At 38.9% G+C, this 24020-nt stretch overlaps 2 protein-coding genes across 3 annotated transcripts; one reads left to right on the top strand and one right to left on the bottom strand.

Annotated features, from left to right (window-relative positions):
* Positions 1-231: 231 nt before the first annotated feature.
* On the bottom strand, positions 232-8923 carry lgals3a (lectin, galactoside binding soluble 3a). 2 transcript variants are annotated; one of them, XM_072457540.1, is made up of 8 exons: positions 8905-8923; positions 8380-8516; positions 8004-8021; positions 7237-7717; positions 5862-6025; positions 2579-2667; positions 1738-1894; positions 232-467 (listed from the first exon to the last, which is right to left on the bottom strand). In XM_072457540.1, exons 3-8 carry the CDS (start codon positions 8016-8018, stop codon positions 312-314), a joined length of 1062 nt encoding a protein of 353 aa, XP_072313641.1. In that variant the 5' UTR covers positions 8019-8021; positions 8380-8516; positions 8905-8923; the 3' UTR covers positions 232-311. The 2 variants fall into 2 exon arrangements, with proteins under 2 accessions (XP_072313641.1, XP_072313642.1); XM_072457541.1 differs by lacking the exon at positions 8905-8923 and adding an exon at positions 8710-8733.
* Positions 8924-9919: 996 nt separating this feature from the next.
* Positions 9920-23820, top strand: gmfb (glia maturation factor, beta). Its single transcript, XM_072457542.1, has 7 exons — positions 9920-10037; positions 16353-16449; positions 17553-17602; positions 17687-17736; positions 18627-18709; positions 18781-18854; positions 19757-23820. Exons 1-7 carry the CDS (start codon positions 10035-10037, stop codon positions 19826-19828), a joined length of 429 nt encoding a protein of 142 aa, XP_072313643.1. The 5' UTR covers positions 9920-10034; the 3' UTR covers positions 19829-23820.
* Positions 23821-24020: the final 200 nt, after the last annotated feature.

Genomic DNA, 24020 nt, shown 5'->3' on the forward strand with positions numbered 1-24020 from the left:
GTATAAGCAAAAACTATCAAAGTAAATTAGCTTATATTATATTTGTTTATTTTCTATGCACATGCAGTTTATGTTCATACCATATTCAGTCGGGAAAAAACATCTTCAACACAACTCTTCAAGGATGCGGGCCTTTTTGAAAAAGTATCAGGGGGAAAATGGCTAAAAGAAGTGTGATTTTTCATATAATTTCGAGTTCCTTCGCACAATTCCGTCCGTTCTGCCGCACAGTCGGAGCGCCCCCTTCGTCGCCCCAATCGTCGCCCGGCGCCAGCTCAAACCCGAGCGCAGTGAGGACAAACCGTGGCAGATCAGATCATGCTGGGCGACGCGCTGTACAGGACCACGTCTCCCATGATCCTCAGCAGCGTCACCTCCTCGAGCCCGCCCACTCTGTGCTCGTACTCCAGCAGGTGAGTCCCGTCCACCGCCACTTTGAACATGTCCTCCTCCACCAGGATCTTCAGCTGCGGGACGAGGAGCCACAGGAGACCAGAGTCAGACCACAGTTTAAACTAAAACCTGCTCAAATGTGTGCGGGACGTCTTGGTTGTGATTATCGCACAAAACCACAGAATCAACCATAAAAAAGGCAGAAATATCATTTTATTTCCGGGTTATGCAATTATATTTCATTTTTTACATCCAATATCCACAGTGGTCAGTGGTACAATAGGCCCTCTCACAAAACCGAGCACCCGCCATGCTGCCGCCGGCACCCGCCATGCTGCCGCCGGCACCCGCCATGCCCAAAAGATGCCGGCAGATATTAAGATAACCGTGCGCGCGCTGCGGGCGCCGTGGTGTTGTTCGCTCGCCCCACCTGCTGCGCTCGGCCGTGCGGCCACCGAGCAGGCACCGAGCAGGCACCGAGCAGGCGAGTGAGCGCCGAGCGGGCACCGAGCAGGCAGCGAGTGGGCACCGAGCGTGATACGCCGCTCCTAAGTGGCGGAGTGTGATCATATTGGCTTTCCATATCGAGGGCAAATTTTTTAAGTACTTTTTGCTGGCGCCTACGGTGGTGTCCCACCGCCATCAAACCTCGAGTTCCAAATGGATAATCACAGGCAGCATGTTCAGACCTTTACGTACCATGTAAATACTTCCCCTGGAGACGTCTATGTGTTTATAAAAAGTGCTTTGTCGCTATGCTAATGCTAACACACAATCAGTGTAAGCTAATGCTAACATTTAACACTGTTAAATTGTCGACTAAAACACCATCAACTGATAAAAAAAAAGCCTCTGACAGTTTGGACTCCTCATTTTAAGATTTACTTTGATCAGATTTGTCTGTTTTATATTTAAGTGAGGGTATGTTAGCCATTCGCATTGAGACAACAGCACTTACTTTTATAAACACCGGTGACATATTTAGATGGTACGTAAAAGTCTTAACGTGCTGCCAGTGATTATCAGTCTGTAAGTCGCTCTTCTTTAGAACCTTTTCTGTCATTTATTTTTTATAATTAAAAAAAATTATATATATATATATATATATATATATATATATATATATATATATATATATAAATTTTTTGTGAGGTGGACCGCATGGTATATTTTTATTTGTTTTGTGATTGTATTGTCATGTTAATTGTTGTCATATTTTATTGTAGTTAATTTTAAAAAAAAAGGAAAAAAATGCAATTTTATCAGTTCTTTCTCTCACTCCCACAAAAAAAGCGATATAAAAACTAAAACAAAGTAAACCGTTTTATTCTTGGGCCGACTCACCTCGAAGCGCTGCCCCGGCACGAACGGGAAGGGCCCCTCTCGCTCCTCGGGCCCCCAGAAGCCGCCCAGGTTGGAGTTTCTGACGATGGTGTTTTCGGGGAAGCGCGGGTTTAAGTGGAACACCACGTCTGAGCCCTTCATCAAGTCCACCTGGAACCTGCGCCAAACCAGAACAAATTATACACTCGTTTTAGTGATTTAGCGCTGGTTACAGGCTTTTAGCGCCGTATTTTTTACCGTTTTTATCTTATGCCGTGTGATAACGAGATAAGTCTAGTAGTGAGTGACATAATTGTTTTTTACAGCTTTAAAAGGATTAACCTGACAATATTAAGTCAATTCATCAGAAATGTGTTAAAACAAGTCTTTAAATTAAGTAGTTGAGGTTTAATCATCAAACAAATGTGAAATATTACCTTTATTTTATTTTTTTTAGGTTTATTATTGAATCTGGTCTTTTTGTACAATTTATTTTTTTAAAATATAAGTCAACCATTTTATTTTTTATTTATTGACCTTTATTTAACCATCAACCATCTACTCAGAATTACCGTATTTTCCGGACTATAAGTCGCACCAGCCAAAAAATGCATAATAGAGAAGAAAAAAACATATATAAGTCGCACTGGAGTATGAAATGCGGTTGCAAGTGTGAAAATAACAAATAATATCACATATAAGTTGCTCCCGAGTATAAGTATAGAAGTATAAATATAAGTATAAGTTGCATCCTGGCCAAAAATATGAAAAAATGTGCGACTTGGAAAATACGGTAATTTTGAATAAAATATATACTTCTTTTTAACACATTTTTACACCACAAACTCAAACTCCCACCGACCTTTCGGCGCCCGGCACGGGTTCGCCCTCGATCGTGATCACGAGCCGGGGCAAAATCCCGGCGTGAAGCGGGAGGTCGAACGGAACCATCTGGAAAAACAAACATCACATTTTATCACGACTTAAATCTGACACGTGTCTGTGATTATGCGCGACATAATCTACCACAGAGTGAAATCCAGAGGGAAAACATGAATAAACGAGACGACGACGGCGGATTGGTGACGTCACGGCTCAAATTAATTTATTGCCACATAGAAAATAAGCACAAAGACACATTTTAGTTAAACATTAGTGTGCTTTCTGACCCCGCCCTGGTGTTTCCCTGGTTACACCCAATGAGTCACTAATACTCTTATCCAAGTCAGTGTAATAATGATCCAAAGTCCAGAAAGATATGCATTTAAACAGAAAAACAGAACACACGTGATGATTAAATATAAATATAAGAGAAGTATTCCAATGAAGCAAAATCATAATACAAAAAAATACTATAATACTTATTACGCAGGTATGGCTTATCCAATTTTAGTTTAATAAAGCAGGATAATCATAGTCGGACTAAAAATATTAATTAGGAGAGTTGAAGATTTTAAGAAACTACTTTTATAAACTACTTTAAGTCTGAGGCGATCTTGGCTACGAGTAAAATAAAACACAATATTTAGACAGTTTTGGAAGAGTTCTCTGAGCGTTTGCGTCACAAACACTGGCGCAAAGTGATGACAAATCAAGGTCCGAGCTGGAACTAAACCAAGGGCCTCATTTATAAAGTTGTATGAGGAATTCTGGCCAAACGTGTACGCGCAGACGACACGCAAACCTCCTCAAACCTCCTCACTTTTGGTCTCTCCAGTGTTTGGACCGGACCGCCTTGATTCCACGTCACAGTGTCTTTTTATAAAATCATAAATGTGTCTTTCTATAACTCATAAATGTGTGCGCGCTTTGTAAATGAGACCCCGGGACCATGAACTAATGACTGAACAAAGATAGAACCAGAATCATGAGACTAAATTGGGACTAAACCGAGACTAAACTTGGACAAGACCGGGACTAAACTAGGACTAGAACCAGACCAAATCAAATCTACACTAGGACGTAAACTGGGTTAAAATAAACCAGGACATGCGTGAACCAGTTTAAAGCCAAGAAGCCATGGCAAAGGTTTATTTTAGACGACTAAACCGGGTCAAACGAGGCCTAAACCAGGTCTCAACCAGACTATAACGAGGTTTAAAATGGATCAACGCGAAACAATTAAAACTGAAAGACGAGACTAAATGAAGTCGGACATTTAAGTGCAGTTTGCGTCAATAATTCAACACAAAAAAATCTACGCCAAAATTCAAAAGCAGTGCACACTCTTGGAATACCTCATAATATGGCAAAAATATTGATTAGTAAACAGTATCAAACAGTCAAGCAGACACAAACATATTCCGTGTGAGATTAGTATAATTCTATTGCACTTAAATTACAAGACACTGAGTAAACTGTATTTGTTAAAGGCACGTGTGTGAATCGCCGCTGTCGTCCGCGTGCGAAAGCAGTCGATCGTTCAGTAACGAGGAGGATAACATCCGGGCTGCAAGACAAACAAAGGAGTTAATGTGGAACGCTGCCGGTAAAAAAGTGTTTCATTTAAGATCGTAATCCCGGCGCCAGCAGAGTCCGCAGAGAAGCTGAGAAGAAGTGAGAGTCGGGTTAAGTTTGAACTCGGGAATCGCACTGAGACTTTCGTTTTAGGTTTAAATATAGGCTCAAAACGGTACAAAAAAGTACATTTTATAAAACAGTAACTAATGTCTATGTTGTCGGTACTTTGTCATATTTAGTCATTGTTTTTAATGTTTTGGAAAGCGTTTTGAATCTGTTTTTGTACAAAGTGTGCTCTGCAGTTAAGCTTGCCATGTCTCGAGGTTTAACTATGCCACAAAAACATGATTGGACCATAAAATGAACCACTTTAAAAGTACATTTTATAAAATAGTAGCTAATGTTTATGTTGTCAGTACTTGTGTTTGGACCATAAAATTAACCACAAAAGTGCAGAAATATCACTTAATCATGACATTTGGGACTTGACACTTGTGTTTCTGTCCCTTTTCGAGGTCATTTTGAGTAGTTTTTAATTCCAGATGACAAATTTGCTATCATAATTGTGCAAATCTCCAAAACGACAGCTGCGATATTGTACAATTATCGTTGCAGTATCCCCCCCAGACCGGTCGCCTCAATGCGAGATTCCCGAGTTCACGAGTCGCAAACAGAAAGTATTATAGTCCACCTGCTCCAGTTTGAGCCATGCAGCGGGAAAGGCTAAGGAAAGAACTTGTTTAGACCCATTGAATTCTATTCGAAACAAACCGTGATAAAGAATAGAACCGTAAAACCTCTTAAAAGAGAACACACCAACTTCTTTCCACAAACACCAGAGTCACAGAGCTCAGAAAGCCAAGAAAACAAAACCAAAACGACCAAATATAAAGAGCAGGTCTGAAACTAATGATTATTTTAGTCGTCAACGTGTCAAACGATCATTTCCATTGTACTTTGATGTGTTTAAGTACATTTTTAAATCAAATAAAAGGTTGAAATATGCTGACTGAAGTAGTCTAGATAGAGAACATTTACGAATAACGTGTTCAAATGAGTAAATCCAAAATTATTTCCTCTTTTTTGACATTTTTTTTATTACGTTTGTGTCAAAATTCTACCCTAACTTAATATTCAAAGCAGTGCAACATTAAGAGGAAGGCAATTTACTGAAAGCATTACGTTTTGTGTGAAATTATTGTTAAATTGCACTTAAAATATGACTAAAATGTTGTTGTTTTTTATATTTTAAGTGAGTATTCCAAAGTGCTAACATGTGTCTGTGGAAAAAGCACTATTAGGATTATTATAAGTCGACTAGTCACGATTATTCTGACCACAACTGTGAGGATTATCGTAATTTCCGGACTATAAATCGCACCAGAGTATAAGTCGCAACAGCCAAAAAATGCATAATAGAGAAGAAAAAACATATATAAGTCACACTGGAGTATGAAATGTGGAAATGTGTGAAAATAACAAATAATGTCGCATATAAGTCGCTCCAGAGTATAAGTAAAAGTATAAATTGCACCCCGGCAAAAACTATGAAAAGGTGCGACTTATAGTCCGGAAAATACGGTAATCCTCTGAAGACGTTTCCCTCAGAAAAAGCAGGCCGTCCGCAGCGTCACACGCAGCAGCAAGCGAAGCCCCGTGTGTTAGAAAACAGCGTCAAGACTCACCATCGGACCCCCGTACGGACCGACGGGACCGGGGCCGAACGGCGCAGGGGCCGGAGGGAAGCCCCCGCCGGCAGGGGCCCCCCACGAGCCGGGGGGGATCGGGGGGAAGCCTCCGGACGCGAACGGAGGGAAGGCTCCGGGGCCGGGGGGGAACGCTCCTGGGACTGAACATACACACACAAGAGAACGTGTTTAAAATACTTTTTATGCATCGTTTGTAGTGTTATTGGGTTTTGAGTAACTTTACTTTGACTTTTCACGTTTCAGAACCTAAAATAATGCATCTACTGAATCAGGATTGGTGTTAGCGCTCCATCTACTGGCAGCAGAGGGAATTACAAAAGGGAGATGAACAGAAACAGTTATGACGAACACGATTTAATGGCAGAAATGCTCAGAACAAATCCAAAAATGGCAATTCATGGACTTAAAAAATGCACCGATCTCCGAGTTTTACAAATGAACGACATCACAAAGCGGGTAAATTTGTACCGTGTGTTTTTGTGAGGCTTAGGAGGTGGAGGACTTACTGAACAGGATCAATGAAACTAGTTTAAATGAAGCTAAATACAACTTCAAGTATGTTTTTGATGCGGGGCTGGTGTTATAACGTCATTTAAAAAGAGAGAGAAAGTCAATTTAGCAGAATATAGTCAAGTTAATGATATCAAATGTCTGTGGGGAACAGCAGCAGCCAAATATCACATGCACAGGTTATTCATAAAAAACAAAGTGCACGCACAACAACAGCAATGACACCGTTACTCCTACATTTAAAAAATATGTTCAAAGCACTGGGAAAAGTCACGTTCAGATCAGTGATATTCTGAACAGTAATGAATGTACTAATACTTATTTACTGATAAATAGTGTTGCCTGGTATGACTTTATTTCACTGAATACAATTGGAACGGCCACTTCACTTATACATGGTTCACTTTGGCAGAGGGTATTCAACATTGAGTTTAAAGTACTTTTTAGATACAATTTTAACACTTAAATAAACAATTAAAAGTATTAACACAAACTATACAGATGATATTACAGTAAATCACACTTAAATACTAAATTCAAGCCTACCTGAACTTGACCACGAATAGGAGTTCCACTTACTAACGTTAAGTATCTGTAAACATGTTTTTATTCATAATGTGCTCAAATATATAAATAACTTAATACATTAATAAAACTTGGTAAAATGTTGGAAATTTTAATTGAGGTTTGAATGAATAATCTGTTGTGATTTCTGTCATGTCTGTGTGATTTTAATGCATTTGTTTGTACGACTTGTGCTCTACAAATACACTTCGCTCGCCTTTGCCAATGAAGTTTAACTGACACACTTGAATACTGAATATGAGCTTCTGTCCGTTACCTCCGGGCTGAGCTCCAGGGAAAGGCACATTGGGGTAAGGTCCTGCGGGCGCCCCGGGCCCCGAGGCGAAGGGTCCGGACGGGTACGGCATGGGGCCTCCGGGCAGCTGTCCCGGTACTCCCTCGGGCGGGTAGTGCGGAGGGAACTGCCCTGGCGCCCCTGGAGCTCCGGGAGGGTACTGCCCGGGCGCGCCAGGCCCGGGCGGAGGGAATCCCCCGGGGGCAGCGGGGGGCTGGCCGGGGGAGGGACCCGACGGAGCTCCCGGTCCGGAGTAGGGAGAACCGGAGTAAGGGGAACCGGCGTATGGAGAGCCGGCGTACGGAGAGCCGGAAGGGAACTGCCCAGGGCCCGAGGGCTGTGAGGGAGCGCCGGGGGCAGAGCCAGGCCAGCCGGGGTTGGCGGGCGCAGAGGGAGCCGACGGGTTTGTGTTCCCGATCTTTTTGGCGTCTTTCGGAGAGTCCTCTCCCAGAGCGTCTAACAACTACAGAGAGAAAGAGAGACATTAACCAATCAAACCTTTATCCCCCGAGGGTAGGACAGGACGATATTGACATGAGTTAATATATTTTAAGTATCTCGTTAACAATAGCCGGCCAAAATGTCTTAAAACATGCAGTGCAGAAACATCATGTTATGTAAAGTCAAAACATAACTTTATTTGTAGCTTTTTTTTCTTTTTTACAATGAACGATACACTCATTATTCAAAGTTTACCTATTTCTCCAACATTTAGAGTATTACTTAAAAGACAATAAACAAATCCTTACCGAAAAGTCTGACATGATCTGCAACAAAGACGAAAGAGAAAATAAGCAAAGTATTATTAGGTTGTCATAACACACACGCTACTGGGAACTGTGAGTAAGAAGAAATGGGAGTAGTAATTCTTTCCATTCTCGGCCAATGTTCAAGAAAAAAAAAACTCCAATCGTCACGTGTTCACGGCGATAATACGTGACAAATATACAAAAAAGGCCACGGTTCGTAGATAACGCTTTGCTTATTCAAATATCGTAGTGTAAACACTTGGCCGCATACCACGAGCCGCGGCTAACAGTAGCGGCTAGCTGTGACAGATAGCTGCTAGCATGTTTTAGCATCGCGAGCTGTAAAATTGGGAAACGCGACGCGGTTTGGTCTCACCTGGCGCGGGTCGTGAGGCTTGAGAACGCGCCGCTGATGTGGTTTATCCAAAAGGAAGTCTGTCCGCTGCCAATTTCATCTACCGAGGCGCATAGGACTACAGACGCTAGCTCCGAGGCTGCGGCGCGCACGAAAAACTACAACTGACCAGCGCGGAAGTGTGACGTGCTTAAAGCGGGGCGGGGTTTAGACGCGTTCCGAGAAATTGTCAAAATGGAATAGAATAATATATGTATAAAATAAGCAGAAAATTACATATGAGTCAAAGTACAAGTATGTGAGTAAAAGTAAACAGTATTGTATAAATTGTAATCAGGTGTTTTCAAAAACTACAACTGACAACGCGGAAGTGTGACGTGACTTAAGCGGGGCGGGGTTTGGACGCGTTCGGAGAAATTGTCAAAATAGAATAGAATAATATATGCATAAAGTAAGCATGTGCTCGTATATTAGTCAAGTATACGTACAAGACATTGAGTAAAAGTAAACAGTATTGTATAAATTGTAATCTGGTGTTTTCAAAACTACAACTGACAGCGCGGAAGTGTGACGTAGTTCAAGGGGGGCGGGGTTTGGACGCGTTCGGAGAAATAATTGTCCAAATGGAATAGAATATTATATGTATAAAATAAGCAGGAAATTACATATGCTCCTATATTAGTCAAGTAGAAGTACAAGGTAGTGAGTAAAAGTAAACAGTATTGCATAAATTGTGATTTGGGGTTTTCAAAGACTACAAACATGAGAAAAAGTAAATATTTCAAAAAAGTTCAAATAAAGTCAAGGTTAACGTTGTAGACGTAACAGTGGAAAGAGTAACAAATACTTTAGAGAGTACTGACATTACACAACACACATTAATTATTCATGTAGAAGTAAAATGATTGAATGAAATGTTTTAACACCTTATTTTAGTCATTTTAATTTCAAATTAGAAATGTAATTACTTCCCAGGTCACCTTTGTAAAAAAAAAAAAAAAAAAGGTTTCTATCTCAATGGGTTTCTTACCTGGTTAACATAAATGTTAAAGGTTAACAAATCAATACATGTACTTAAATTCAGAAGTTTCAGATAACATTCTTAAGTGTTTATAATTGGCCCTTTAAAACCCAACTATTTCCAATCCTCATATTTGTAGTTGAGCTTCAGACAAAATGTTTAGTATATCTGTAGATAAAATAAGAAAAAACTATTGTGGGGGTCAACATTTATGCAAATATTTGTCCAGCAAAACCTAAAAAACAGGATTTTTAATAAAAAATAAAGATTAAAAAAATAATCTGTAATTTCCCCACTGTGGGACTAATCGAGGTTATTTTATTTTATTCAATAAAGACTTCATGTAAAATAAGACCGCAAACATCTTTAACACAGGCTCTGATATCTCCCACGTCATTCATTTTTTTGTGATATTTTGACATTAATCCAAGTTTTCCATTGAAATCACAATATATTCTTTTTCACTGACTGTTTTTACATGGTTTTAACGGTTTTATGTGTGCATGTGAACACAGTGAGGTGCAGAGGGAGCTTTGCACAGTGGGATTGGCCAAACGCAGTCACAAGATGATCATAAGTTTGAAAAAAAGAATCAACACAGAGGCGTCCGCATCCGAGCAGCCGCAGCTTCACGAACTCACCGCACTCCGCAGAAATGGTGAGTTTGCGCAAAGATCTACGGCTCTGACGCGGGCTGGAGGACGTAGTGTTTAGTGTCCGGAAGGGCGAGGTTATTCGTGAAAGTTTGAGGCGCAATCGCGGAAAAGTAAAGTGTGAAATTGTCTGTTGTTAGCTCGTTAGCTTAGCCTCCCTCTGCCTGATGTGTGACGCTCACGGCACTGGCAAGTCACAACGTCCGGTTTGGGCTTCAGAATAAAAGATGATTAATGATTAAAGTGAATGATTAAAGTAATAATACGCATTTTTGTCAGGGAATAGTGGGGAAATGGTGCAGTATGTGAACTTCATTGTCGTTATTAAGTTTATGATTATTCTATTATTAAAAATTAGGCTACAAAGTAGTATTTTTTTATACAAGACTGTATATATACATTTTTTTTATTTTAAATAAAGTTTGAAATATGCTGACTGAAAGCTGGAAATAAATCAGAAATTGTTTCTTTTCTTTTAACATTTTGTTTCAAAAATGCCACTGTCTTTTGACACATTTTAAAGTACAAATCCAGTATATCCAGAGACTGATTACAATGATCAAAATCAAACAAACCACGTTTTAAATACTTAAAGTAGCATAAAAAGGCAATAGATGGGTCAAATACGTTACCATGGAAATCCACCACGTTTGTATAGATACATAAGCCATAAACAACGTAAATAAGTAAATTAAATAGCCATGGAACAACCTGATAAACTGCTGAATTCCAAGTGACATCACAATCCTGAGCCATCCGTAACATTTACTAACATTACAAAAACAGATGGCCTGGGTCATTCTAGAATATATAATAATAATATCATGACTGAAGCTGCACTGATTTACAAAACCCCAGCCAAACAAAACAAAAAAAACTTTTATTTTCACAGCACTCCGCTTCACTTCCTGTCTCGCCTCCGCGCTTTCACGTGAGCTTGACGCTGCCCTGTCGCTCTGTTTCACAATGAACGTCGCGTCTTCTTCCTGTCTCTGGTATTCGGCTGCGTGTCTTGACAGCTTCTCGCGCATAGTTCGCGCTGTGCACTTTATTGTTACGCACTTTTTTGTGACATTTCTGGACACGTTCTGCGTCGCCCGCGTCGCGTCCTTCCGCTTAGACGCCTTGTGCACTGGTGCAAGAAGCAAACTTGCAGCGTCTTTGCTCTTTATTTACCCGTACTTCCTGTTTTTTTTTTTGCTTGGCACGTCGTAATCTCGATCGCTCTGAGCGCATTGCACAAAAACCTCCCTCCGGCCATCTGCTCTGGCCACGAATAACAGAGATTCTTTTTTTTTTTTTGGTGCTCTCCAAATTACGCCTTTGCACGAACGGATCAGGACAATAAAATCCCACTGAAGGTCGCATTTTGTGCCCATAGAAATGTGCTTAACCCGTGACGCAAAGGGAAACTCGATTTATCTACAATGCTTTTATTTGTATATAGTTAATAAATTATGCAGGGTTATAATCTGACTAATCTGGTTATCGATATTCTAGTTTTATTTCTAGACTATTATTATTTATCACCACTAGGGCTTTGAAAAATGTTGAAATCAGATACTAATCTATACTTAAAGGAGGTATTGACGATTTTTTTTAGCAAATTTTGTATCATATTTCCTCGTGGCGTGGATAAATCATTTGTCCTGCCACGTATCAATCATAAAACGCACCTACCGCTCACCTGCAGCCGCGTCAGGCTCGTCCCCACGTTTCCGCGTGCCTAAGCGCATGGATCTATCATAATATAGTTCCCTCAGTGTACGGGGCAAAATGAAGACGGAGAAAGACAGTTCGAGCTGACGCAGAAGTGGACGGAAATCTACGGGAGACGAGAGATGCGATGCGCTCAGTTGCGCTAATAAACAAACGCACGTGTGTGTTGTATCAGTCCGCACGGGGGAGTGCGCATGCGCACTTCCACCTGCGTTCTCAAATTACCGAAAAATCATCCATACCGCCTTTAAATTAGAGTCAAAACTAGATACAGTATTGTCCAGACTATAAATCACACATTTTTTCATAGTTTTGCCCGGGTTGCGATTTATACTTATATACTTATAGTCCGGAGCGACTTATGTGATATTATTTGTTATTTTCACACTTGTAAGCGCATTTCATACTCCAGTGCGACTTGTATATGTTTTTAAAAATTCTCTATTATGCATTTTTTGGTTGGTGCGACTTAAATTCCGGTGCCACTTATAGTCCGGAAAATACGGTACTTGCTCACTTAAAATGAACTCAAACAGGATTGAGATTTGACCTTTTCCGTTTTAAAATGAGTGTTTGTTTTATCCGAAGTATTGGAGACCACGTGGAAAAAAATTGTGTTGAAAATAAAAAAAATGTGCAAAATCTGTTTCAAATATTGAGTCTGTTCCTTAGCATCGAAACCGAGTTTGAAATAATGAATGGCGACCGTATTAGGGATCTGTAATGTGGCTAATCTGGTGATAATCCATAGTGTAGTTTGACTATACTGTAGATTTATACTTTATACTGCCACTATATAATCTTACCAGTCCATTTTAGACCTGATTTGTACTTAGTCCTTGTTTAGTCCTGATCTAGTCCAGGTTTAGTTCAAATGTTCATGTGGTGAATGTTTATAGTTCATATAAAGGTTAACATTGAACCTCATTTCACATTGTGTTAGTTTATTGGTCAAAATGTCCTGTTTTATGCAACATTTTGAGGCCTTTTGCCCATTCTAAAGATATGATAGTTTGTTTTAAAGTGTCAATTGTTATGGCAACAATTGAAACATGATTTTTCATAATTTCTAAGGCCCAGTGATGGCCATTTACCATAAAATATTTTCCTCCACACAATAATCTGAAGAAAAAACAAAACTAACAAACAACCAAAAAAACAAAAACAACATTCCAACAAAATTTGAGAATCCTAGAAGGTTTCAAATTATTATTATTATTATTATTATAAATTTAAGATAGGATGCAAAAAAAATCTTAAATTTCGGTCCTTTCACAGCTAAAATATTACACAAATATTTACAATTATTATTCGTTTTTTGGCGCTAAAGCAAACACGTGCACAATGTTTTGATAAGATAAGATAAGGCCTAAGTGAATTAATTCATACATTATTTCCTATTAAAAATATGCAATCCTGGTCTATTTTGTTGTATTTTTCTGTGTGTAAATGTTTCATCGATGTGTTTTTTAATGTATCGTATTAAATCTAACGGCGCAGCAGAGGCGTTCAATAGTGAATGCGTCCGGACGATGTTGTTTCCATCATCACATGTTAATAATGGAGTTAATGGATAAAGTGCACTTGCTGATTCAGTTGTTCTAAAACCTTAAGCGTGTCCGGCTGAATAAAACGGCTCGTTAATAATAAATTATGTGAACTTGTTTGTACAACGTCCTAGTGGCCATAGTACAGGACAATCTGAAACATCATTATTTATATCTATTATTTACGTATTGTTAAAAAAAGAGGAAGAATTAATTTTAAACTTATTACTTATCATTGCTCAAGGTTTTGATGGATTAAACGATGGCACATGTCATTCAGAACAGAATAACCGGTAAATTGCATTTGTTTTTCGATCGTTCATATTATCGTCATCTGTTTTCTGGCAATAAGAGGCTAAAACATCATTAAATTGAAAATGTTGTAATGTGTAGAGGCAGAACTTAATTTAAATATCCTTAAACAAGTGAGTACGACTGTTATAGGTGTCACTGTTGAGCATTTTGTTGATGAGAAACATTTCCCTCACAAAGCGGTGAGAGGTTGGGTCTTTGTTTTTTATTGATTTTATTTCATATTTTCGCTGTAACGTGTCCCGCTGCGTTCAACAGATCAGAGCGTGGATGAAAAACAACTTTCTCCAGCCACAGAAACAAAGAGAAAGTGTTTGCAGTCAACTCCAGTCTCTCGCTCTAAAACTGGGGGATAATAATGGACTCGGACGGAGATTTTAACATTCACGTCAACTCAATAATAACTCTATAACAACACCAGCTTTTTACCATCTAAAAAACATCGCCAAAATCAAAAGTATAGTGTCTAAACCAGACTATGAGAGACCATGCGTTTGTCTCCAGTAGATTAGACTTTTATTTATTTTTTATAAACAAATAAACATAATAGAACACGCAAAAAAACTGATAATATTAAACGGAAAATGTAATACGTAGAAGCTGAACCTAATTTCAATATTCTTAAGCAAATGAGTACAACTATTATAGGTGACTTTTTTTATAAAGATATACTATAACGCAATATGTAATCGACCAGCGAGTGGAAAAACAAAAAAAACTACAGGTAAACATCAACCAAAAATTAATAGGCACAAAATCACGGCAGATTTAAAACAAAATTAAAGCCGCAGAAGCGGCGATGATGGCTCTCGCCACCCGCGCGACCGCCTTCCCGCCGACCGTGTTTTGTTGTTGTTGTTTTGTTGTTGTTGTTGTTGGCATCCGAGTGTTGCATTACCGCCAGACTTTATCATGATGTGTTTTTGTGACTAGAATAGTATGGCGGGGGTTGCATTACCCCCAGACTTTATTCCTCAGACTTTGTCGTAGTCCTTAAAAGTACTTTGTCCATTGCTTTGGTGTTACAAAGCCCATGAGGTCATGGGATGTCTTTGTTGTTGTATCCTTTAGAAGTTCTTCTTCCCCTCAGACTTTGTCGTAGTGCCGACCGCGTTTTGTTGTTGTTGTTGTTGTTGTTTTATGGCGGTTGGCATCCAAGTGTTGCATTACCGCCAGTGTTTTGATCGCGATTGCCCCGAAACTGCATTTTCTTAGACTTTATTCTTTAGACTTTATTCGTTTAGACTTTATTCTTTAAACTTCCTCCTCCCTGTACCCCCGTCACCTAGCAACAGAGACCCACCACTAATGCTAAGACCACGGCATGAGAGGAAGAAAATAAAAGAGGAAGAGGAAGTGAAGGCATTCATTGCGCCCCTGCTGGCCAATTGTGAAAATACACAATATCTGCAATGCACTTTTTTCATGGCGTCTCGAGGAGAATATAAACCATGAGTTTCAAACAAATCAGACAATGTTGAGTTTTTCACACAATGGGTAGGGGGCGCTATAGAGTAAATTTGTTACATGGGTATTTATTTCCAATCAGACATAAAAACACATTAGTGAGTGAAATATGAGCTCCGTAGATCATTTCCAATAGGCGTGACTTGTCCTTGAAAACACTGAAAATTAAGCCTTTTTTGAGGGCGTGTTACGCTAAGACTGTAAAGAATATCAACATTCTTTTGGATATTTATTCAATTTCAATGTCTTTAGATGGAAAAGGTGTTGTTTTGAGTATGATTTTGAAAGTAGTACGAAAATCGTACTACTAGTACGATTTAGAAAAAAAAAAGTCAAACGTGGCGGTGCCACTTTGATTCAACATGGCTGACTTCCTGTTTATCATAGAGCGATGCTGCCAGGTGTGTTTCACTCGTCAAAGGTCAAAGGTAGCTCTATCACTGTCCCAAGTCTCATGTGCCTAGGCCAAAGATTAAGAGTTTCATGTTTTTTCTTTTCTGAACTAGTTGCACTGTTGCGACGGGCGTTCTCACAACCTCCATTTTATTGGAATTCGGGCCGAGCCGATCGCGTCTATGTCCCCATGTGGGACCTATGACCCCATGTGGGACCTATGACCCCATGTGTGACCTATGACCCCATGTGTGACATTCATCAATGTTAGAGGGTCAAAAAAAACTAGAGGGTAGAAAAACTATAATAAGAAACCATGGAAAGAACAATGTCTCGTCGCATTCCATGTTCCATAGAAGGCTCGAACCAATAAAAAACCTGGCAAGAACAAAGACTCGTCAAATTCCATTCCATTCCATGGCTCGAGCCAATTAAATCCCATTTGACTGTCTGTTGTTGAGTTTTTAAAAAAAAAAAAAAAATTTTTACATACATTTGCGAAGAATCCTAACAACCTTTTTTCAAGTTATCATGATGGGATATTTGTAAAAGTTTGAGGCAAATAATAAGTTATTATTTATTTTATTTATTTATGAGTTATTTTTGGAATAAGGCCTGTAACATAATAAAATGTGGGGGAAATATATTGATTTATATTTATTTGATGTGGAAAAAATACATTAATTTATTTATATTTATCTGTTTTGTGATATGAATGCATCTTTTCCAGTTATGTAAAGCACTTTGAATACAAATCTACAAATAAACTTGCCTTCTCCTTTTTTGTCAAACGTAATCACACATATGGCTCTTTCGTATGACGACGCAGGTTTTTCACCCTCGTCATGGTCATGGCTTCCTCACGTTCTTCTGTTTCCTCAGAGCGAGTCACTGGTCGTGTGTCAGGTGGACGAGGACTTGGTGAAAAAGCTCGATGCGTTTCGTTTCCGGAAAGAAACCACAAACGCCGCCATCATCAGTGAGTAACGAGAAAAGTCCGGCCACGCGCTTCGTTTGAACGTTTAAGCTCGAGCAGAGGATCGCAGCCTTTTTACTATCAAATATTGTCCAAAAGAATCAATAAACTAGTGTTGATCCTGAAAAAAATACATTTATTAGACAAAGTTGGACCTTTCCTGAATAATTAAGAGCATACATTGGTTTAATACAGGGCTTCATATTGATCATATTGAAAGGACCGTAAAGTAATATTGTAATTTAATGATCTTTTTCTGGACTGAGCTGAAAGAAGAAGGTTTATGGATCAGACAAAGCAAGAATTACACCAAAATAACACAAGAAATATGTAAATTTACTGTTTTTGTTGAAAAAACCCTGATTTTATCTGTAAAAAATACTCCCATCGACTTCAAGCGACATCACTTTAGTTTCATCCGGGTCAAACTGAATAAATCTCTGTTATTTGCCGTCGTCGTTTGTGTCGATGTCATATTTTTGCTGACTAAAACTAAATAAAAGTACTCTTAACGACTAAAACTATGGTTCCAATTTAATGCATTTTCGGCGACCAAAACTATGTCTAAAAGTAGATCTTTTCTTCCACTAAAACTACAAATAAATTAATAAAAGTTTTCATCAGTTTTAGATGTTAAAAAAGACATATATATTTTCTATAATGGACACAGTCGACTAAATGAATGTGACATTTTCATCAACTAAAACTAGACATGAATTTAAAAAAAAAAAAATTGTAAATCTAGACAAAAAATAAAAAAAGTCATTAGTTGCAGCTCTAGTATAAGACCACTCATAATATTAAAATGACTACTATTATTTGGTCTTGAAAATGACATTGTAATGTGTATTTTGTTATGATATTGCACAAGCTACTGCGTAATTTCACTTTTGGATCCGTAAAGTTTGTCTAAAATGTAATAAAAATGTGTGTTTTTAGTGTGAATCTCATGACACTCGACTTCATCATATTCACATGAAAGAGTCTGATGTGGTAAAATATTTATGTCACTGGTTTCTTTGAGTTCAGATTTAGATTTAAAGTTCGGTTCGCTAGATTCTATCAAAATTGGCTGTAAATCTAAAGTCCTTTTGTCTTTATTTCAGTGAAAATTGACAAAGAAAAGCAGCAGGTGGTTCTCGAGGAGGAATACGAGGCAAGTGATGGATTTCCCTAGACTCTTTGCACATAGAAGTGTTTTTTTGTCTGTGTTTTGTTTTAAAAGTCTCTCTTTTTAAAGGATATTACTCCAGAAGATCTGAAGGACGAGCTTCCTGAGAGACAGCCCAGATATCCTTTAATGTTTAGTGTATTTAACTACTCGCACAGAAACTATGATTCACTTGTGTAGTAGGAACTCTAGAGGTATTATCTCTTTTATTGTTATTATATTATTATCTTATCGTATGTTCTTTGTCACTGCAAATTAATTGAGGTGAGGTTTTTTTGTATTCAACACACAGTCAAGATATTAGACACTTTAAATAATAAGTTTAATGTGACATATTTGTGGTTCCTCTCCAAAAAGAAAGTCTAAAGGCCAATTCATACTTCAAAAGAACAAGAAGTTTATAAGAACAAGAACAGACATTTCACATTAACTACAGTTAAACGGGTCAGAACCAATGAGATGCAGTCCTCTTTTTAAGGGTGTGGCCTGGGTCAAAGGGCACGACAACACACAAGCTATAAACACATTTACACAAAGAAGAGACATTTAAAGAGAGTTTACATTTAAAAGCATGGACACATTTTAAAGCAGGGGTGGGCAAACTACGGCCTTTCAATCCGGCCCACCAAGCTTGTCCAAGTAATATAAAAAAAAAAAAAATATATATATATATATATATATATATATATATATATATATATATATATATATATATATATATATTCGAATATGGCCCTCGGAGGAAAATAATTGCCCACCCCTGTTTTAAAGGATTCTTTTTTGGTTGCTTTAAACTCACTCAAAACTCCAAATGTGAGACCAATTCTCCAAACCTCAAATCCACTTGAAGGAGCAGCTTAGGAAAAACCCTCTCTTTCCTGCAACGACCAAGTTCAAGAACAAAATGACAAAGATATCGACCATGAAACCGGCTTAAACATCGGAACAGTTAACAGTTGAGAAGCTCCTCCTCCTTCCACCACTGCGGCTTTTCCTTAGCCCGCCGCACGTTCATCGTCTACAGTTACAAGTACGAGCACGAGGACAAGCGCGTGTCCTACCCTCTGTGTTTCATCTTCTCCAGTCCAGTCGGTCAGTAAAGAAAAGTGCGTTTTATCCTCGGCCGATATCGTGAGTTTAAACGCGTTTCCTTTGCGCCGCAGGATGCAAACCCGAGCAGCAGATGATGTACGCCGGAAGCAAAAACGAGCTGGTGCGAGCTGGGAAACTGACCAAGGCAAGTGGATTTTAAGCTCAAAGTGTGTTAGTTTGTTGTCGTTGTTGTTGTTGTATTTCTCCCTGTTAAATTAATCTGATTTATACTTTTTGTCGTTCATCAAAATGTATAAAAACGCGCTCGTAAATGTTGAATATCGTGCAAATTAGCAACATAAATAGTGCAGAAACTTTACTGTATATACCGTTTGTTTGGAGGTTTGCACCGCAAGTTTCTTCTTTTTGCAGCATTTATTATACTTTTACGATTATTTACTAAATAGTCAAATACTCAATATTCTGATTTTGCATATGTACCCGACAATGACTGCGATATTATTCATTTTCTCAGAGCAACAAGCAAGCTGTTTGGGAAAACGGAACATAAAAACATTGTGCGTCGCAGCTTGAACGTGCGCTAATGAGATGCGCATGTTATTACCGTATTTTCCGGAGTATAAGTCGCACCAGCCAAAAAATGCATAATAGAGAAGAAAAAAACATATATAAGTCGTACTGGAGTATGAAATGCAGTTGCAAGTGTGAAAATAACAAATAATATCACATAAGTCGCTCCGGAGTATAAGTATATAAGTATAAATATAAGTATAAGTCGCACCCCGGCCAAAACTATGAAAAAAGGTGCGATTTATAGTTTGGAAAATACGGTAATCACACATTTAACTGAATTAACACATTCAAAATTGGAAAAAAGTTGTATTTCGGTCATTACTGTGAAAAATCCACTTTTTTATGCTTTTCTTGAGCGTGAACAAATAAATCCTCTCTAAAAAAGCAAATTTGGAAATTCTCCTCCAAAAAAAGTGACACAATGCCCCTTTAATACGGTGTTTGAATGCTTACATACTGTTTTCATGGTCTTGGACGTGGTCTGACTGTAACTGGCTCTTCTGGCTCTTTCAGGTGTTCGAGATCAGAAACACGGAGGATCTGACTGAAGAGTGGCTTCGGAGTAAACTCGGATTTTTCCGCTAATTTTCTTTGTTTTTGGAAGTTTTGAATCCTCCGTCGACGGAAACGCGGAGTGAACAAGTTTCCACTTCTCTCTCCACCGGACCTTCTCTCAATAGTGTTACAGTCCATTACTGCTCCGTTCTGGGTCTCTTTGGTCACGTTTGAACCACGTTTCCATGGAGAGGAATGGGTTAGGTTATTGTGTATCGAAACAAAGAATATACAAACGTTTAAAAATACATTTATGCTGCTAAAAGCTGTTTTAGTTTAGTACAAAACAAGAACTAAATCAATTAAACTTGGACTTGACTAAACCAGGGACAAAACTAGGCCCAAACTCGGTCTAAGCCGAGTTTAAACCAGAGAATACTTGTACTTGTTTGGTCCCGGTTTAGCCCTGGTTTAGCCCTGGTTTAGCCCTGGTTTAGCCCTAGTTTAGCCCTGGTTTAGCCCTGGTTTAGCCCTGGTTTAGCCCTAGTTTAGTCCTGGTTTAGCCCTGGTTTAGCCCTAGTTTAGTCCTGGTTTAGCCCTGGTTTAGCCCTGGTTTAGTCCTGGTTTAGCCCTGGTTTAGCCCTGGTTTAGACCTGGTTTAGACTTGGTTTAGACTTGGTTTAGACCTGGTTTAGACCTGGTTTAGACCTGGTTTATTCCTAGTTTAGACCTGGTTTAGTTCTGTTTTTTAGGGAACACAAACGCCACATTAAACAAAGGACTAAACCAGGAAGTCGACCAAAACTATCAAATCACATGTTTTTCAGGACATGTTATGGTTGCTAAGCTACAGGGTTAGCATGTTTTGTACAGAATAAGATCCAGATACATTTTACAGTCCAACATAAATAATTGCAGCCTTTGATGATGAATATTTCACTACTTCTAGTTCTTTTACATACTAACCTAACCCACAGTACCACTCCTGTTGCCCAGAGACTTAAAGGACACATATTATGCACAGAAAATGTACGTAATTGTGCTTTTTTGAGCGTTTAACCATGTCAAAAACACACCTGGAGTTGTATTTCGCTTCGTTCGCGCTCGTTTGATGAATCCTCTTTAGTAAGTCCCCGCTCTGAGCCTCAGAAAGCGCTCAGTTTCAAATTTCCCGACGGTCGAGATCTTCGGCGCTGTTTTTAAAGTCGGTAAATCGTCGCCGGACTCGCTCTGTGCCTCAAATTGCGTTCATCACAACTGTGTGCTTACGTTAGCATGTCGCTGCGGACTAGCTTGGTTTATCTCGCCGCGGTAATTCCCTCCGTCGCCAGTAGACGGAGCGCTAACTCAATTCTTGATTCCAAAAACGATTCAAAATAATGCATAATGTGTGTCCTCGGAGCCAAAGCAACTATTTTGATGGATTTGCGAACAATTAAACTGAAATTACTGTTTGAATATTCACCATTTCCGGGCCTAAAACTGAAAACACTGTTGGGAGAAGGTTTGTTTTTGTGCTGCGATCTTTCCATGTGCCAGTAACGCTCCTCGAGGACCACACTCACTTTTCCTCAACGTGTTTATGATTATCACATAGTTTACACCATTTGAGACCATTTATATTAGTTTTGTTCACTTAATATTTGTACATTTGGGCACATTTTTCAAAACTGAATTTTTCAAAGAATCCTAGTTAGATTTTTTTTTTTGGTAAAATGCATTTTTATTAGAATATTAACTCGTTCTGTTGTGCTGTGCGGCGTTTACGGTCCAAACAACGAGACGTAGATTCAATTTGAGGACAATTAGCTGTGACAATGTTTAGCTTTAATCTACCTCCTTTTAAGATGAAAAATAAGGACATTTTTACTGAAAAGAGGAGAACGTTTCTTAACGTTTTGACTCAACTCTCGTCTAGTTTTCTTTTTTTACCTGAAGAGCTCGTGCTGGAATCCCGCTCAAATTACCATTCCGTTTAAGCACGTAATATTGTACGTGTTTTTCAGAGAATCACATCAGCCGCGTGTATAATGATGTATAATGACCACTTCTAATACAAAATATACTGTAGAAACATTACATTGCACTCGTATTCTTGCACTTGAACGACCAGCATGAGGAAGTTTAAAGTCTGTTTAATAAGAGAGACTAAACCATGAACAAATGAGAGTTTAATGACATAATGTATGTCTAAAACTGATCTAAAACCGTACAAAAATCATGGACAAAGATAATGATTCAACCATTAATGAACTACGGACTAAATCAGAACCAAACAAGTCTTATGAAGGGTCTAAACCAGAACTAATGCAGGACTAAACCAGGACCAATGCAAGACTAAACCAGGACTAATGTGGGACCAAACCAGGACAATGTGGGTCTAAACCGGGACTAATGTGGGTCTAAACCGGGACTAATCTGGGTCTAAACCGGGACGAATGTGGGTCTAAACCAGGACCAATACAGGACTAATGCAAGACTAAACCAGGACTAATGCAAGACTAAACCAGGACTAATGTGGGACCAAACCAGGACTAATGTGGGTCTAAACCGGGACTAATCTGGGTCTAAACCGGGACGAATGTGGGACTAAACCAGGACTACTGCGTGTCTAAACCAGGACCAACACAGGACTAATGCAAGACTAAACCAGGACTAATGCAAGACTAAACCAGGACTAATGCAAGACTAAACCAGGACTAATGTGGGACCGAACCAGGACTAATGTGGGTCTAAACCGGGACTAATCTGGGTCTAAACCAGGATGAATGTGGGACTAAACCAGGACTAATGTGGGTCTAAACTGGGACTAATCTGGGTCTAAACCAGGACGAATGTGGGACTAAACCAGGACTAATGCGGGTCTAAACCAGGACGAATGTGGGACTAAACCAGGACTAATGCGGGTCTAAACCAGGACTAATGCAGGACTAAACCAGGACAAAACGGTGACAGTTTTTGTAGTTAAATTTGATCCTTTTTTAACCTCCAGGCGCTGAAACTGCCCTAGATTCTCACATCTCACATTCTTTACTTGACGCTTAAAACACAAACATCAGATTAGCATTGTTTTTTCCCTTTTCTTTTGTTGTTGTTGTTTGTTTTAAAGTCAAATTCCTCCTCAGAAAGTCAAACATTCCGATAAATCCTCAGTCATTTCTCAAACAGGGATCTTCATCTGTGTCTGCACACGTGGGAGATGAAACAGCTTTTTAACGTTATTAGTGTTTGTTATGAATGTTTATAAAAGCTCATTTTCACAGTGCTCCTTTTGTCGACTGCTTTCTTCCAACAACGTGAGGTTTTCCCAGACGACGGCTCAATAAAAAGGTTTAAATAGTATGAATAATAATAAGTTACGGACTAAAACCACGACTGCCGACCAATAACAATAACAGAACGTTGACCAAGTTGTAGATTTATTCAATTTGCATGACATTCTGTTGACTCAAACGAAAAGAATAAATGTAATAAGTCTTAATAATTGTATTCTCAACAAAATAGCGCCCTTGAGTGTTTGAAAATAAATGTTTTTTTATGATGAAAGACTGAAATAAAACGTAGTTCTAACTTCTACCGCTGAAAATCAATGAAATTTCTCGACACATTTGATTTCTCGTCCAATTAAAATAACTTCAATAAACGTTTGCTCCTTCTGCTCCGTCAGTCGTGGCTTGTCAGTTTAACTAAAGCTGGAATGGAAGACGCCACGAGTAAACCCTATGCGTTTTGGACATGCATTATGGGTAATTAGTGGGGGATAGAAGTCTTAAATAAATCCTTGAAAGTTGCAATCTACTGTAAAACGGTGTGGTGTCGTATTCACGCGAGAGCCGTATTTTTTGAGAGTTTTACAGCGATTGTGGGATGTTTTTTCCACTTACAAATCGACTGTGACCTTTGCTCTGCTCCTGTTTAGTAAAAATGTAGTCGTTTTCACTCCTTTTAATACGAAAACATGTTGAATTGTGTAAAATAACTGCTGTCGTTTGGCATCGGCGGGAACTATTTGCACTTTCCAGAAACGTTGACGTGTCTCTTGTCCCTGTTGTCCAAATAAAAGACAGTGTTGTTCGTAATAAGACTGATCATGTATTCTGTGATTCACGCGTACAATCGACTATTTACTGCAAGGGAAAATGAACTAAATTAACTTGCATAATTAGTCTCAAAGCTCTTCAACAAAAAAGCATTTATCGATCAGTTTTAAACTCGAAAGTCAGAATATTTTCAGTTTCTTCTTGTTGGTATCGTTTTTAGGACTCTCCACTGATCGAGAGGT

Source organism: Eucyclogobius newberryi, unplaced genomic scaffold, assembly GCF_026437365.1.
Source record: "Eucyclogobius newberryi isolate DKJ021-1_F unplaced genomic scaffold, fEucNew1.0.hap1 SCAF_21, whole genome shotgun sequence".
In the NCBI taxonomy this organism is placed as follows: domain Eukaryota; kingdom Metazoa; phylum Chordata; class Actinopteri; order Gobiiformes; family Gobiidae; genus Eucyclogobius; species Eucyclogobius newberryi.

Bases quoted from the DNA above. Each gene is read 5' to 3' on its own strand.
- lgals3a (XM_072457540.1), bottom strand. The intron at 6,026-7,236 runs GTAACGGACAGA...GTGTATGTTCAG, and splicing joins CCCTGGAGCTCAGCCCGGAG to TCCCAGGAGCGTTCCCCCCC. The intron at 2,668-5,861 runs GTGAGTCTTGAC...TTGTTTTTCCAG, and splicing joins GTCCGTACGGGGGTCCGATG to ATGGTTCCGTTCGACCTCCC.
- gmfb (XM_072457542.1), top strand. The intron at 16,450-17,552 runs GTGAGTAACGAG...TCTTTATTTCAG, and splicing joins CACAAACGCCGCCATCATCA to TGAAAATTGACAAAGAAAAG. The intron at 18,855-19,756 runs GCAAGTGGATTT...TGGCTCTTTCAG, and splicing joins GAGCTGGGAAACTGACCAAG to GTGTTCGAGATCAGAAACAC.